The 17,977-nt window shown below is 40.1% G+C and overlaps 1 protein-coding gene across 14 annotated transcripts in view; it reads left to right on the forward strand.

Moving 5' to 3' along the window:
* Positions 1–17,977, forward strand: part of LOC140718865 (WD repeat-containing protein 72-like) — a 339,559-nt gene that overhangs the window by 106,958 nt on the left and 214,624 nt on the right. For all 14 annotated transcript variants that reach the window (XR_012096820.1, XM_073033117.1, XM_073033123.1 and 11 more), the window contains one exon: positions 13,929–14,128. Coding sequence is in view for 13 of the 14 variants with exons in the window: in XM_073033117.1 (XP_072889218.1) it covers positions 13,929–14,128 (200 nt within the window). In the remaining variant the exon portion in view is untranslated. The remainder of the gene's footprint in view (positions 1–13,928; positions 14,129–17,977) is intronic.

The following is a 17,977-nucleotide window of genomic DNA, read 5'->3' on the forward strand; positions in this document are numbered from 1 at the left end:
CTTATTTATTTAATATTATTATTATTGCTACTTTTGTATTTGCACAGCTTGTTGCCTTTTGTGTTTCTTGTATTTACTGTGAATGCCCGTGAGAAAATGAACCTCTGGGTTCTATATGGTGACGTTCAGGTACTTTGTTAGTAAATTTCCTTTGAACTTTGAACCCAGTGGTGCAGGACCCAAAGATCCTGTATCTCCTTCATGAAGGCAACAATGAAAAGAGAGCATGGCCTGGACGGTGGGAGTGACCATCAGGAAGAACTCCCTGATCTTCAACTAATGTTGTGGCATTTTGGAATCTATGATCCCAGAACCATATAGATAATTGCAGCTTGGCACATACACCAGAAGTTACCACCATAGAATTATTTCCAGCTTTAACAGTTCCTGTTTTATGTCAAGTTTATTGTCACCTGCACAAGTAGGTGTCTGCAGGTGAAATGGAAAACTTACTTGCCACAGCATCAGAGAAGCCACATTCACGGGAATAAACAGAGCCATATTTTTCAGATGAACGTTGTGAGTTATGAATTTCTACATCCTTGAGAGCAGATTTTATACTTTCAAAAGACCCAAAAGGAGGTAATTTGACCACACTCGCTCTGAGGGGATCAATTCCATACAGCTTCTCATTACTTCCCCATTCACAAAGTTATTCCATCTCATACCTGCCCATAAATTGCCCTCCAATAAGAGGAGCACACCTGGAATATTGTTAGTTCTTGTCACCTGATTATAGTCAGGGGGTGCAGAGGAGATTTTAACAGGATGCTGCAAATATTTGAGAGGAAAGCTTCAGCAAGCTAGGGTTTTTCTCTTTTTTGAGCAAAGGAGGATAAGAAGTAACTTGATAGAGGTATATAAGATGATAAGAGGCATAGATCGAGTGGACAGCCAGTGAGTTTTTCCCAGTGTGACAATGACTAATACCAGATGACATAATTTTTAGGTGATTGGATGAAAGTATATGGGGAATATCAGAGGCAAATTTTTTAAACAAAAAGACTGGTAAGTGTGTGAAATGCACTGCCAAGGGTCATTGGTAGAGGGAGATTTGTTATGAACATTTAAGAGACTCTTAGATAAACACATGGATGAAAAGAAATTGAAGGAAAGGATTAGATTGATCTTGGAGTAGGTTAAAAGGTTGGCACAACATTATGGGCTGAAGGGCCTCTACTGTGCTGTACTGTTCTATAACTTACAATAGCCGATTAACTTGCCATTGCATCTTAAGCATGTGGGAGGAAACCATAAACTACAAAGTGAGCATGCAACCTCCACACAGACAGCATCAGAGATCAGGTTTGTATCCAGGAGTAGTGAGACAGCAACTCTAACTACTGTGTCAACATTTGATGTGCAGCGCACATTCTCATTTTCCTAACAATTCTACACACTGGGAGATCTGCTCGGCAAGTTCCTAAAGGGCCTGTAAATCACTCTTACACTCTGCTTTTGCACTAAGTTTGAGTCACAAACCCCCTGGGGTAAACTTAAAACAGACGGAGACAGTGATATAGATCTGAGTGGCATGGCGTGTTGGAGGTCCCTTACTGCTTACGGTTAGCTTGATCAAATGACACCTGAGAGTTATACTGCTTCTTTTGATCTCTGCACGAGTGATATAAGCATGTCCGATAATAAACTTGTATTTGGAATAACAAAATGCAATGACCTAGAAAAATAAAATCGCAGAGTAAAATTTTACCCTTGCTGCCTAAGAAATGGGTGTAAGATGCAAGGGTTAGAGAACTGCCTTTAGCTGCATGTGCTAGTGAAGTGTATATGTCGCACTTTGCATCTGAAACTCACTTTCATTGACATCTGAGGTGCAGAATTTTGGAATGAGAGCACAACAGTTAACACAACTATTTCCTATTTTTACTGCAGGCGTCCAAGGACAATTTACTAATGCTGGAATGTGCACTGTTTCAGAGATCAAACATGTTAAGGGTTTAAAGATTTTCTTTAAAGCTTACCCTGTGTCGTCCATGACATATTTGTTATACACCATCATAATTCCTTCATTTTGACCCTTTTGTCCTTGCAAATATTAGTGATTTAGTGTTGCTATCATTGTCTCTCCCTCTATTTTTCTCCAGGTCATTGGTCAGAATTAGATTTGAGTGGGCAAATGTGGCCCTGCTGATAAATCCTGTAGTTGTCTTTCATGTCCTGAGGCTGTGGTGTAGCTCAGGTCAAGGTCGTAGTGGTCACTGATTTCGCTAAATATGTTCCTGGTAGCCTCGGGTTTTATGAATGCAAAGATTGGGTATGTATTTAATAACCCACCTCCTGAAAATACGTTTAATCCAGAACTAAGAGCCTGTAAACTGAAATAGCCAGGCCTTCTGAAAGATTTTGAGTTTGCATGTAAAATACAATACAATTGTATTAAAACAAAATCTTGGAATGGTTCCTTTTACATTTATATGTCTGTTTTCATGTTTTGGGTTCATATTTTCTAGATAACTAACTCTATTATCTTAGGGTCCTGGAGGCTTGCTCAGATTTTCAGCCTTTTATATATTTGCAGGACTAAGGTGCAGTAACTGTGAAATGGTTTTGTTAGAAAGGGCACAATAGGTCGATGCGTGCTGAGTTCCTGCTGCCCAGACAATGAACTTCATCAGTAACTGATGATAAATGATGCCTGTTCAATTGGACTGAGTGACCAGGAACCACGATTGACTACTGGCTATTGCAAACTGTCTTCTTTTTCTTGCATTTTTTTAATTTTTCTGAAAGATTCTTCCACGATAGGATTGATTGTGAGACCTTGGATCATTTTGCAGCTCATTGCCACCGTTGAAAGCAGTAGGTGTAAAGTTGTGTACTGCATTTTAAATAGATACCAGATACTTTCTTACATAGGGTTTGATGATTATGATACTAGTGCATGTTTGTATTGATTTCAAGAGGAAAACGTGGAATTGTCAATCTAAGTGGTAGAAGCATTATTATAAAAGTGCTATTTTTGCTTCCATTCATTAACCAGTATGATTTTCTCCCAAAAGCATAAAATATGAGCTTTTGAAGTATTTAACACTCATAGGTGTGTAGCTCTGTGTGAAGCCTATTGTGGTAACTTTATCTGTTCAGGAGAATAGCAATATTGTTAAAAGCAATTAAAGTACTTCTGGATTTCCCTTGTTTTGAATTGTAGCTCTTCAGCTTTTAAAATACACGAATATGAGTCATTTCTGAAATGTGTAAACTGAAGAAGATTACACAGCTGCTGAGCGTTTAAAGTTCTGGATATTATTGCACTGACTTGTTTGGGTTCATTGGCATAATTTTAGGGAGGCTGAATTTTTTTTTTACAAGAAGGGTTAACTTGAACACCCAGCTCTGAAGTGTACAGAATTTTGCCACAAATGCACTGGAGAAAAAAAAACAAAAGAATCCCAGCCAACATGATCCATAATGTAGTTGTCCTCTCATGTCCTCTTCTCATTGTTACCATTAGGAAGGAGGTACAGAAGCCTGAAGGCATGCACTCAATGACTCAGGAACAGCTTCTTCCCCTCTGCCATCTGATTTCTGAATGGACACTGAACCCATGTACACCACCTCACTACTTTTTAAAATTTCCTTTATTTTGCACTACTTATTTGTGTTGGTGCGTGACCAAGTGGTTAAGGCGTTCATCTAGTTATCTGATGGTCGCTAGTTCGAGCCTTAGCTGAGGCTGTGTGCGTGTCCTTGAGCAAGGCACTTAACCACACATTGCTCTGCGACGACACCGGTGCCAAGCTGTATGGGTCCTAATGCCCCTCCCTTGGACAACATTGGTGGCGTGGAGAGGGGAGACTTGCAGCTTGGGCAATTGCTGGTCTTCCATTAAAAAAAACCCTGCCCAGGCTTGCACCCTGGAAACTTTCCAAGAGGCAAATCCATGGTCTATCGAGACTAACGGAGGACTACATACTACTACTACTTATTTAATGTAACTATTTTATAAACATATGTGTATATATGTATATGTATATATATATATATATGTGTGTGTGTGTGTGTATATATATCACCGTCACGGCATATGACGGTGATACTAAACCTGATTCTGAATTTGATTATATTATCATCTGATCACATCCTTCCTTCCACAGAATTCCTGATTAAGTTAAACAGCATTCAAACAGTATTGATATGAAGCACTAACTCTTTCCAAAGATGTTGCCTGACTTGCCGAGTGTTCCCAGCTTTTTCTCTTTTAGTATTATTAGTACAGTCAAGTGCTATAAGTTGTAGATGCAGTAGCAGTGTGATCACTTGAGTTGAGTCTGATGTTCTCCTGAGGGATTGCCTATTGGTGGGTCCTCAGGTGGTTGTGGAGGCTGATCCAGGATCCACATAACAACACACACAAAATGCTGGAGGAACTCCTCAGGTCAGGCAGCCTCTATGGAAGAGAGTGACCAGTCGTCGTTTCGGGCCGAGGCCCTTCATCAGGACCGGATTCACGTATTCTGGTGCAGCTTGGGCAAGGGTAAGCAGTGACTGTGGTTGCTGGTTGGGTCTTTTTGTTGTTTGTGGCACAGCAGAGGTTGTTCTTATGTAGCACAGACCCCTCTTGAACAGATTTGCTCCAGGTGTATCATTTGAGTGCAATGTCTTCCCAGTTTTTAGATGTAATGTTGAATGACTTCAGGCTGATTTTGATGTTATCTTTGAACCTTGTGTTGTGCCTTCAGATGCAGCCAAAGATCAGGGAAGTGTGAATACGTAATTGGAGTTATTTGCAATTGAACCCTTATCAAAAAAAATAGGTCCTGGAACTGCTGAAAGGCACGGTATTCAATTCAGGAATGCTGCAGTTTAAATGCAAAGAGTGTTACTGAAGGGACCACACTGTTATTGGGTCTGCTAAGTGAGGAAAAAGCAAAAGTTAGATGTTTGCTTGAGAGCTCGATTAGCTTAGTTATGATATACCTAACATTAAGTACAGCCAAGCACACTAACTGTGAGTGCTGTATCAGCCATTGGTTTTGTCAGAAAGGAAGAAGTGAGCAGATGTTGCCCAGTTGAATTCAAAGCTTCCCTAATTGCTGAGCCACATGATGGATCTCGATGGTGGATACAGCTCTCCCTGGCGTAGCACAATATGCAAACAATTGATACAGGCGAGCATTAGTTAAAGACGAACTACTTCTTTGTTGCTTCGGATGAACAAGGGCAAATCACTCTGTGATGTACCCAGATGTCACAACTCAAGGGAACGGTCATTATGTTTTCCACTATGCCAGTTTTCAATCACATATTACTGACAAAAGAGCCTTATGAAATTGAATTTCTCTGCTAATCTGTTTGAGGGGATTTTGATTGAGGGATAAGCATTGTCCCAGGCACTAGCGACTATATCCCTGGTCAACCCTGGACATGGCAACCTGGGGTCTTCTGCACCCATCTGTGAGGGTGAATGAAGCCCTGGTTTGATGACTCATTCACCACCATCTGAATGACACGGTGAGGCTCATTATTAAATAAGAACTGATTGCATTAAATTGTTTCTGTGATATTGTTCCCTCTTTTCTGATGAGTTAAAAATTGAAGAAGCCAGCAAAAGACTGCCCTGAAAATGGACCCTTTCAGTAGCTGTAGCTGCTCGCAGATTTGATGCCTAAGGCTGTAAATGAATAAAAAAAAATGTCAAAACTGCTTCACCATTTCTGCCACCTGCCAATTTCTATGACTTTGAAAGATGTATTAGATACACACAAACCTTAGGTCCAGTTCTCCACTTCCAGTGAATAATTTATATGATTGGCTGTTGAAATTTGATTGTAACATTGTTCAATAGCTTCTTGGTGATGTATGGGAGTGAGCAGTACTTGCAGTGCTAGGAATGGCAATAGAGCAGTGGTTTACTTACCATGTTCATGTAGAAAGTTTACCATACCCACACACACACAAACAGCCACATCCATGTTTGCATACATACATACATACAGATACTTGTGTGTCCAGGCATGGACATGTTCAAATGCATCCATGTACAAACGCACACAGATATACCACACACATCCATTCACACAAAAAACAACTCACACACTTACACCCACTCACCTAAATGTATTCACATCCAGGTTTCAGTCAAAGTGACACCACTTTTGTTGGTCGAAACAAGATGGTGACGATTTGCATACAGGAGGAAGATTGAAAATCTGACTGAGTGGTGTCACAACACCAACCCTCTCTTTTAAGGTCAACAAAACCAAAGAGCTGATTATTGACTACAGGAGTAAGAAACTGGAGGTCCATGAGCCAGTTTTCATTAGGGGTACAGAGGTGGGGAGGGTCAATAGCTTTAAATTACTTGGAGTCAATAAATCAGAGGACGTGTCCTGGGACCGTTCTATAAGAGTCATCACAAAAAAGGCACAACAGCGCCTCCACTTTCTTAGAAGTTGGGTAGATTCAGTACATCACTGAAAACTTTGACAAACTTCCACAGATGCACTGGGAGAGTATGTTAATTGACTGGACTGCAGCCTGGAATGGAGACAGCAATGTGCAGCAATGAAAAAATCGTGAGAAAGTGGTTGCTACAGCCCAGTCCATCACAGGCAAAGCTCTTCCCACCAGTGAGTACATTTACAGGGAGTCCCGTCAGATGAAAGCAGCAATCGTCATCAAAGTCTCCACCAAGCAGGCCATGCCCCTTCTAACTACTACCATCAGGCAAGCGGTATCAAAGCCATAGGTTCCACATCATCAGCTTCAGGAGCAGTTATTACCCTACAACTGTCAGGTTCCTGAACTGGTGTGGATAACTTGACTCACCACAACTCTGAGCTAATTCTACAAATTACAGACTCACTTTTAAGGAATCTGTACAATTCGTTCTCTGTATTATATTTTTTTATTTGCACAAATTGTCTTTTGCACTTGGTTGTTTATCAGTCTTTGTTTATTTATATGGTAACATATATGCACCTTGAAGATAAATTTACTTTTAACTTTTCCTGAATGATGCTGTTCATTTCATGCATTTACAGAAGTGACTTCAGAAATGATGTGGTCTTGGCAATATGATTAATTGTCATGAATCTCTCACCACCGCTGTAATTGAAAACCTTCTTCCTTCCCCCACCCCAAACTATATCACCAATCTATCAATCTCCGGCAGACTCATGGGAAATATGAATGCACTCTCTCTTCTCCCGGTTACAATCAGGTCCTGCTTGCCTTGTTATGACTCTTAATCACTTTGGGCCTTCTCAGACTTGTACCAGATTTCCTGAACTTCGGTCACGCTGCAAGTCTGTGGGCAAGGGCATATTTCAACTGGTACAGTTTTAATTTTTAACTAAATCATTGTTTTACTTCAATTACAAGGGTCTTAGTTCCCTCAGCTGTTTCCTTCAGCTCCTTGTGTAAAGCATTGACACCTTGAGAACTCCTGGTCAGATATTTAAAAACTGGAAGATCTAATTGGACATGAAATAGTAAATACAATATGGACAACTATAGTTTGAGGATGGTCAGAACCTGTGAAAATGCATCAGCAGGTTGTTGGAAGGGCATCAAATGTGCTACGGCTGGGCAAGTTGCTGAGAACTTGAATAGCACACGATGACCATTCCTCATAGCCATTAGGTATATTTAAGGTAGTCAGGGCATGAAAGGATACGGGAATAATGGATCAACCATGATGAAATGGCAGAATTGACTTTGACTTGATGGGCCAAATGGCCTAATTCTGCTCCTAGATCTTATGGTCTCATGGACCAAGTTGTTCTAAACAACTGAATGGACCTGCATATGAGGAAGGGCTTGTCCTTTAGCCATTTGACTATGGTGGTGAATGTGAAAGAAACTGGATAAGGCAGGGGGCACGGCGACAGAGGTCTACCAAGAGTGAGGACAATTGGAGATTGGTAGAATAGGGGTCAATGCTGAATGGCATTGGTGGGATTGAGTCGAAAGTTGTTCACTGAAAAGATAACCAGTAGGGGTGAGAGGAAGAAGATGGTTGGTCATTGGGGTGGGGAGATGGAAGAAGGTCAGTGTCAGTGAATGAAGGTCGTCTGGTTCAAGAGAACAAAGAACCACACAATTGGTGGAAGGGATGCCAGGTCGAACGAACAAGATCAATGAGTTGAAGTGGTTTTTGAAGGAGGGACACAAGCTTGGAAGGGTGATGTTGCATATTGCTAAGAGTAGTGAGATTGTGGGGGGGGGGGGGTTCCTGAGGGAGATCTGGCAAAGAGGTCCTACTTAAGGTATCCTTTAAGCATTTGTGGCCTCCGTCTACATGAGTGACCCATGGATCAAAGTTAAAGAAGAGGCATCTATGCACTTTGTTGGACATCACTGTACATAACTGGCTGTCAGATGTGTAGAGAACACAGAAGAGAAACCAACAATTCATGCAGCAATTTCCATATTTTCAATTGTTATATTTGTCATTGAAATTGAATTGAATATTGTAGAAAAGTGTGGAACAAAGCAATCCAAATTGGGAACTGTAGTTTTTCTAACATAAGTAGGATCAACTGTTTTATACACTTCTATTCAGAATCAGGTTTATTATCATTGTCTTATGTGACATGGAATTTAATGTGTTGCTCAGCAGTACAATGATAATTACAAATTAGATAAATAGTGCAAAAAAAAGGAATAAATATGGGCTGCTCAGAAATCTGATGGCAAAGGGGAAGAAGCTGTTCCTGAATCATTGAGTGTGAGTCTTCAGGCCCATGCCCATCCTCCCCAATGGTGGTAACACAAAGAGGGCAGGGCCTGGATGGTGAGGTTCACCAATAATGGATGCCGCCTCTTGAAGATGTTCTTGATGGGGGCAGGGTAGTGCCCATGATGGAGCAAGCTGAGTCTGCAACATTCTGTAGTCTCTTGTGACCTGTGCATTACCAGACAGCTGCAGCCAATCAGAATGCTCTCCAGTGTACAGTACATCCGTTGAGCTTTGCTAGTCCTTGCTGACATATGAAATCTCCTCAAACTCCTAACAAAGCAGAGCTGTTGGCATACCTTCTTCATGGTTGTAGCAAAGTATTGGGTCCAGGATAGGTCCTCTGAGATGCTGACACCCAGAAACTTGAATCTACTCAGCCTTTCTACCACTGAGCCTTCAATGAGAGCTGGTGCTTGTTCTCCTGACTTCCCCTTCCTGAAATCCACAAGCAAATCCCTTATTTGCTGATGAGTGCAACCTTGTTAATACAATGCTACTCACCCAGCCAAGCTATCTATTCTATGCTTCCTCATTGCTATCTGAGATTCTTTCAACAAAGCAGTATCGTCTGCAAATTTATAGATAGTGTTTGAGCTGTGCTTAGACGTACAGTCATGAGTGTAGATAGAGTAGAGCAGTTGGGCTAAACACATATCCTTGAGATGTGCCTATGTTGATTGTCAGGGACGAGGAGATGTTCTCACTCATCTGTGCTGACTGTGATGTCCCAATGAGGTTACTGAGCATCCAGCTGCAGAGTGAGGTTCAGAGCCCAGGTTCTGAAGCTTGGTGAGTAATGCTGAGAGAATGATGGTATTGAAAGCTGAGCTATTATTGATAAACAGCACCCTGCCATTTGACTAGATGCTCTGAAGTAAAGAGGAAAGCTGGTGAGACTGCGTCCACTGTAGAGCTTTTGCAGCAGTAGGTGAATTGCAGTGAATACAAGTCCTTGCTTAGGCAGAAGTTAATTCCAGCAATAACCAATCCCTTGAAACAGTTAGTTAGTGGATTTTTTTCCCCCTTTATCAAATAAAATTTCCAATTTTTTTATGATTGCTATGAGGAGTTGTAGTTTTTTGACTATATTGTATATATAACGTAACATTTTACCTATCTGATTTTGACATTATATATTTTCTGTTTTTTATTGCTGTTTATATGTCTTTTATATTATCTGTTTGTTAAACTCCTCTGATTTGTATATTCTTTATTTGAAAATCAATAAAAAGACTGAAAATGAATGAAACATATCATCATGATAGATGTAAATGCTACCAATTGATAGTCATTGAGGTAGCTTCCCCTGCTCTTCCTGGGTTACTGGTTCCATGCAGGTAGATCGTGTACTTCAGACTTCTTGAAATATTTTGAAAAGAAAAACTGTTCTTTTCACAAAAAAAGAAAGTGATGCAGCTTTTAAAAGTTGTATTTACTGATATTAACCATTTTCTCATCTTTTTCTTAACAATATATGAAGGGCTACACAAGGAAAATATGGTGCGTTTGGAGGTCTAGAATAAAAGCAAAAGTGCTGAGTATAATTAGCAAATCAGCGACTTCTTGTGAAGATTGAAATAGAGTTTATGTTTCAAGTGATGCCAACGTAACCATGGCATTCTAATTTTGGATAGCTGTCAAATAGGCTTAGAATCTGATTGAGGAACAGGCAAACTCTGAACTCTGCCATAATTTGATCATTTTCACTGTTTTCTTGATTAAGTATTTTGTGGTGTTGGGAAAAGAAAGTGAAGTATTACTTGCTGAATATTATCCCGCTTAATTACATTTTGATAATGCTGTGCTGCATTAAATACTGTTTAAATAAATCATTTTCAAAGTTATGGGTAGATAATTAAAAGAAATTATATTCTCTACCATTAGACTAGGGAGGTTGGCATTAAAAGGGCATCAGGATAAGGGAAAAGGAAGTGTTATGAGAAAATGCATTGAATTCCCCAGTATGCTAAATATACTTTTAGCATAAGAATTCCGACACTCTTTTAATGTTTATCACTGTTGACAGCTCAGCAGTTTGACTGCTGAATGATCAGTTCTATTTATAATTTGCCACATTAAATCCCACGCTGGTATCACTTGCTTCCAGTTTGCATGGGGTTTAATTGATTCTTACCAGTCCATGTAAAGGCGGTATCGTTTGCTCATAGCTCAGTCTAGGCATGAGTCTGGTGCTTCTCTCCATGCCAACGTCAAGGCTAGGATGTCTTCTGTGAAGCTCACTGAACTAAAGATTGCCTGATGTACGAACTGTACAGAGTTAACGTGATAATCCACCCTCATTCATACTCTGTAACTGCTGAAGCTACCTCGTGTCCACGGCTTGTATTTTGTGAATAGGTTGTCTGCTCAAACTATTTGAAGGGCTCAATGCAAAATGATATGGAGACTTAATTCCGGAGTGTAATGAACGGGAGGGTAAATTTAATAAAAAGAATAATCATCGGAAAGCAAGAGCAACTGTTCATTGCATTAAAGACCTACTTTATTTTAAAAAATAACATTAACATTTTAACTCGCGACGATAGATCGGGAGTTAGGAAGCTGCATGCATGACATCGCAACTCCGGTGCATTTGTACGATTTGAGGGGGTTTGCTGCAAGCGAATGGAGATTGTTTACCAGATCTCCTCCGTCTCCGAGATGCTCATATTGTTCCAGAACATTTGGTTCAAAATCTCAGTCCTTATCAATTTTACTAAAGAACCTGCAGCGATTATTCAGGTTTTCAAGCATATCGTTAAATGAGGAAAACATTCATCAATGCAATCATATTGATAGATGAATATTTCACTCCAGTTTAAAACCAATAGCTTAAAAGAAAATGTATTATATTACCAAATGCATAACTAGAGAAATGTGATATCTCAGTGATATACTCTGTTAGCCTGAAATGGGAGATAATGCATAGAAGGAAGAGACGAAAGGAGTTAGGGTTTAATTTTGTCATGACAACCCATTACACTCATATTTAACTTGATGTTATGTTTGAAAATAGGATGACATTGCCCAATCAGATCCTCACAAGCAAAGATAGGTCTACAACATTATGTCCTTTACTGGGGTCAAAATGAAATACAAACTCAATAGCTGACCTTACTATGGCAAGGGGTTTGTTATGTGTACTTTAAATGTAGATAGAGATTGTTTATTCATGAATCTTTAAAAATACTTTAATTAATTCTGATTATTTATTGCATGGTCCTGATCTTTAGGCGTGCTCTGCCCAAAACAATATAATTCTATGCATGCAACACACACAAAATGCTGGTGGAACGCAGCAGGCCAGGCAGCATCTATAGGGTCTATATTCAGTCCTGACGAAGGGTCTCGGCCCGAAACGTCGACAGTGCTTCTCCCTATAGATGCTGCCTGGCCTGTTCCACCAGCATTTTGTGTGTGTTGTTTGAATTTCCAGCAACTGCAGATTTCCTCGTGTTTTCTTTTTAATTCTATGCATGATTATTCAGTGGGAAGAGAGAGCAGAAGAGTAGACACCATCTACTGTATGGATTCATTGTGTAATACAGTATAGAAACAGACTCTTTGGTACAACTGATCCATGATTTTCATCCGAGCAAGTCCCATTTACCTGCACTTGAACTATTTCCCTCTCTTTTTCTATCTATCTGCTTCTCTTCTTATATTTTAAATGGTATAATTCAAGATTCGGGTACATTTATTATCAAAGAATGTATAAATTATAAAACCTTGAGATTTGCTTGCTCACAGTTAGTCACAAAACAAGGAACCTGGATGAACCCAGTTAAATTAAAAAAAAAGAATAAAAATAAAAATCAAAAAAATCAAAACGCAATGCGTAAGAAAACGGGAAAAAATCCAAATCATGCAAATAGTTGAAGTGGATAACAGCATTCTGAACCAAAGTTGAGTACTCAGATCCGAACCGTGGAGCAGCCCGGAGTAGGCCCCTGGCCTCGGTATCAGTTCATTATATTAGTGGACACAGAGCACTGCAGTCATACCCACCTCTGCATTTTCCCATCAGCTTGTTCCATTTGCCCACAACCCTCTGTGAAAAGCTTTCCCCTCCGGTCTCTTAACTCTTTCCCCTCTCACTTTAAACCTATGCCCTCTAGATATATGACTACCTTCTCTTTCATTCATCTTGTCTGTGTCCCTCATGATTTAACATATCTCTATAAGGTCATCTCTCAGCCTTCTATGCTCCAGTGAAAGAAGTCCCAACCTCTGCTTATAACTCACTCTCTCTCTGGTCCATCCTCCTTGTAAATATTTTCTTTTCCCTTTCTAGCTTAATGACATCCTTCTTAAAGCTGGGCAACCAGAACTGCATATGCTGCTCCAAGTGTAGTCTTGTTAATGTCTTGTACAGCTGCAACATAATACTGAATGTACCCATGGTACTCAGTCTGTCAAATGTCACCGTCACCGTCCTGTCTACCTATATTGCCACTAATGGAGAACTATGTACCTTTATCCCAAGATCCCTATGTTCTACAATGCTTTCCATGGCCTTGCCACTTACGACTTGCTTCTGTATTGCTAATGGAAAGATACTGAGGGAATATACACTCAATATACACTGAATAGCCACTTTAATAGGCACACCTGTATACCTGCTCATTAATGCAAATATCTAATAGCCGATCATGTGGCAGCAATTTAATGCTTAAAGGCATGCAGACATGGTTAAGAGGTTCAGTTATTGTTCAGGCCAACATCAGAATGGGTAAGAAATGTGATCGAAGTGACTTTGACTGTGAAATAATTGTTGGCGCCAGATGGGGTGGTTTGTGTATCTCAGAAACTTCTGATCTCCTGGAATTTTCACTCTCAGCAGTCTCTAGAGGGTTTACAGAGTATAGTGTGAGAAAACAAAAAAAACATTCTGTGAGTGGCAGTTCTGTGGGCAAACGCATCTTGTTATTGAGAGAGGTCAGAGGAATATGGGCAGAATAGTTCAAGCTGACAGGAAGGCACCAGTAACTCAAATAACCATGTGTCATAACAGCAGTGTGCAGAAGAGCAGGTCTGAACACACAGCACATTGAACCTTGAAGTGGATGGGTTACAGCAGCAGAAGACCACACTGAGTTTCACTCCTAAACCTAAAAAAGGTTATACAGGAAAGATCAGTCATGATCTTACTGGATGGCAGAATGGACACAAAGGGCTGAATAGTTAATCTCTTTTCCTTTCTCATGTCCTTTCTCTTTGACAGGAACACTTGATCGACATGAGACTGGTGAGATAGCAAAGGCAATCATTGGTTCCTGTGACGATTCTCTGTCTATATTCATGAATGCAATTGATTCTTTATCCATGGGAGCGAGACCTCTTGATTCAGTCAAAAAGAAGAGTTGTAAGCAATATGGATCTTTCAAATTGAGCACATCTCCAACTACTTTCCACACATCAGAGGTAACTTGCATTCTTACTATTCTGATATGAAGGATTTTACTGTTTGAATCAGAAGGGGAATGGCAATACATAATGCCCGGACTTGTACTAAATTCAATTAATTTCCAGCTTTGGACTTGTATTATTAGTGTTTGTTTCTCTTTGTCATATTATAGAGTTACAGTGGAAAATAGTTGTAATGCCCTGGTTAAGATTTCTACTGCTATGCTGTGAGGTATTTTTTGTATTTTAACGGTTTTCTGCAAAAGCATTGTGTCCGGCCTGTAAGACTGTTTTGGCTTTGGCTAAAGATAAGGAGCCATGTTGTCCAATTTAAGAATGTTGTATATCAGTGAATCAGGATTGTCTGGGTATGTGTTGTAACTCGGATTTCTGAAGGGCAGTAGTCTGGTTTTGGGGCTTTTGTCAGGAGCAGGGCACAGGGGAAGATGCTTGCAGAATGCTGCCTGAAGGAGACCCCATTGTAAGAAGTGCTTTGTGCAGATGAATGGCTCCAAGGAGGAAGTGCCAATACTCCTGAGTTAGCCTGTTCATTTGTGATGATCTTCGAGGGAATTCTGAACTGTGGCTGGTGTCTTTCACACAGAACACGGGTTCAGTGTGTGAGTATAGTGACACACTCAACTACTTCAGAAATGAGCTCCAATGTTCATGTGCACATTGGACTGGTTGAACTGTAATGGGCTCTTTTATCTTTCTTTTCTTTTCCTATTATCTGTTTGATAAAGTTGAAAATTGGTAAATATACTCCCTTTATAATTTCATTCTGGTGTACAATCTGTCATTTCTTGGCAATTGATAATTGTGCGTGAGCCCTATTTACACAGCATTCATGACAAACAATGTTCTTTAATTGGAACATCTCGACTTTTCTGCTTAGTGGAACCCAAGTCATTACCGACCCTAGACGTATATTGTTGATGCAAGGTAGCCTCTCACTGCTGAGTCATGTGGCTGTTAGCAGAGTTAGCAACGAGCCATGTTTGTTTACAAGCCCTGGTGAGAGGGTTACATAGTTTTGCGAGCCATCCATACAGATTATTAAAAGCCATATGTACATCGAGATAGTACAAGGGAGAGACAATAACAGAATGCAGTATACAGTGCTACAGCTACACTTTCAGAGGAAGTGCAGTGCAGGTAGACTATAACATGCAAGGAAATAGTGAGGTCAGGAGCTCAACATTAGCAAGGCCTTTTCAAGCCCTTTACTGTGGGATAAAGCTATCGTTGAGCCTGCTGGTTGTATGTAAGTTGGAGCAAAGTAATATTTTTCCTCATCCCAAAAGTTTGCCCAACTAATGCTCATCCAATCTTCCAGATTCTTTTCTCATCTCCCTCCCAGCCACCACCTCCAACTCCCCTCCCACAACATGCATACACACACATAGACATGCACATACCTATATCCTGCACCAAGCCACTTCTTAGGTGTGCTCAACAGTTTTGTCCCTTCTAAGCTATTAATGCTGCGGTGGTCACAGTTAATGACAGTTAGTGAGTAGTGGTGTTGCGCAGGGGGAGGTGTTGACTGCTTCTGTTCATGGTGCACATCAATGATTCGTATGATAGAATTGAGGATTATATGGCCAGATTTGTAGATGATATGAAGATAATGGAGGGCCAGGTAATGTGGAAGAAGCTGGTAGTCTGCAGAAGGATTTAGATTAGGAAAACAGGCAAAGAAGTGGCAGATGGTAAATATTTTAGGAAAGTGTATGGTCATGCACTTTAGTTTAAGGAATAAGGTGTAGACTATCTTTTAAACGGGGAGAAAATTCAGAAATCAGAGGTGCAAAGGGACCTGGGAGTCTCTGTGCAGGACTCCCTAAAGGTTAGCTTACAGGCTGAGCTGGCAGCAAGAAAAGCGTGCTGCCTGGCCTGCTGTGTTCCACCAGCTTTTCTGTGTGTTTTTTGAATTTCCAGCATCTGCAGATTTCCTCGTGTTTGCAATTTTAGCATTCATTTTGAGAGGATTAGAATATAAAAGCAAGGTTGAATGCTGAGGCTTTATAAGGCATTGGTCAGACTGCACTTGGGAGTATTGTGAGCAGTTTTGTGCCCCTCATCTTAGTAAGGATATGCTGGCATTGGAGAGGATCCAGAGCCGGTTCACAAAAATAGCCCTGGAAATGAAGGGGTTAACATATGAGTAGCATTTGATCTCTCTGGGCCTAAACATACTGGAGTTTATGAGAGGAGACCTCATTGAAACCTATTGAAAATTGAAAGCCCCAGATTGAGTGGATGTGGAAAAGTGTAGGTGAATTAGAAAAGGTGGTGGAATTGGTGTTAAATGATCCCTCCGGCACTGAAAATGTGTTTTTAAACCTAAAAAGTTGTTTCATTCCTTCAATTGTAATTATTATCAGAAATTCTTAAAAATTGTTAAGTGTCTGCCTTCCAACCTAGTTATCTTTCCTTCACTTTTGCTTGTTGTCTGAGGTATGACACTGAATTAAATACTCTCATTCACACTTTCTGGTTTAGATATTGTACCTCAGTGAGGACTCTTAAGTCTTATCTTTTATAGGAACAGACAATTGACGATGAAACCAGAGTTTAATCATTATAGAACATATTCTTCTTTATTTGGCTATCGGATGGCTGTAGGCACAGTGTTTAAAACCAACTCTTCACCCGAAAAATCTGTGGTAAGCTTAATGAATGGTGATTGCCATTGATTTGCCTGTGAGTGAAAAATTTGGGTTATGAAGCATTGCTAAGAGTTTCCTTCATCTGTCCTTTAAAATATTTATTTAAATTGTGCCTGAACTGCACAGAGCGAATTATGATACATAGCACTTGCACCATACTTCTGTTTTATTAGCTGATTAGCCTATGGCATTGGCCATTGTAAATCAGAATACATGTGAGCCGGTGACTTGTACTATTAAATACCATTGAAATGTAAATGTGTGAATATTTACGGCAAAAGTATACAATAGTTCCTGTGACGTGGGGCCTAGGCGAAGATGGTTGGACCCAAGTGCTGGAGTATTGGGGCTGGAATCAAGACACGATGTGAGACAGAAACGAGAAATGCTCCCTCTCAGGTGTGCACGCATACATACCTTTTGCTACAAGTGCACAAGGAAATTTAAATGATGCACAACAGGTTGTCACCCTCTACCTCGGTTGGATGTTAAGTATATTTCACGATTGTACACAATCACACTTCCATTTCCAGTTTCTGATGTGGAAGGTGTTGACACATGGATTTTGAGGTGATTTTTCTGCAGATTTTTAGAACTGCCTCACTTCTACAGTTATTATTGAAGAAATAATTTAGTGCACAGATGTTGTTGTCACTGGGCAAAAAATTGTACAGCACAAAATTTTTGCGCATTCTGGTCATTACAAAGGAGAGGGAACATTGAAAACGAGAACAGAATGCTAAACTGGGTGAAAGATGACAGTCCATATAGAGTCTGTCTATATTGAACACCAAACCTCTGTTCAGGCACTCCTTAAATATTGAATCCTGATGCCAAATCATGGCTGCCAATTAGGAAGATGGTCCTGAATCTTTAAAGGGGCCATTCCAGCTATCCACGTTCTGGAAAGTTAGAGGGTCTAAATGCTGGAAACTGGCATGGTTGGGTGTATATTGTAACAAGTTCTGAATTCAAGTAATTATTGAGTCTGTTACAGTTTGTTCGATCATATTCTTAAAAGTGATAAATTACAAAGATCATTCTAAGTATAATATGAGAAATTTTGGCAAAGTGGTCAAGACATTCATGCATTTATGTGAGCCTCCTTTCTATCTTTTCACATCTAATATCATCAATGCATCTGTTTTTTTCTGTCTTGTATTTGACTGGGTTCTTCTTGACTGCGTTTTTT

Source organism: Hemitrygon akajei, chromosome 30, assembly GCF_048418815.1.
Source record: "Hemitrygon akajei chromosome 30, sHemAka1.3, whole genome shotgun sequence".
Classification (NCBI taxonomy): Eukaryota; Metazoa; Chordata; class Chondrichthyes; order Myliobatiformes; family Dasyatidae; genus Hemitrygon; species Hemitrygon akajei.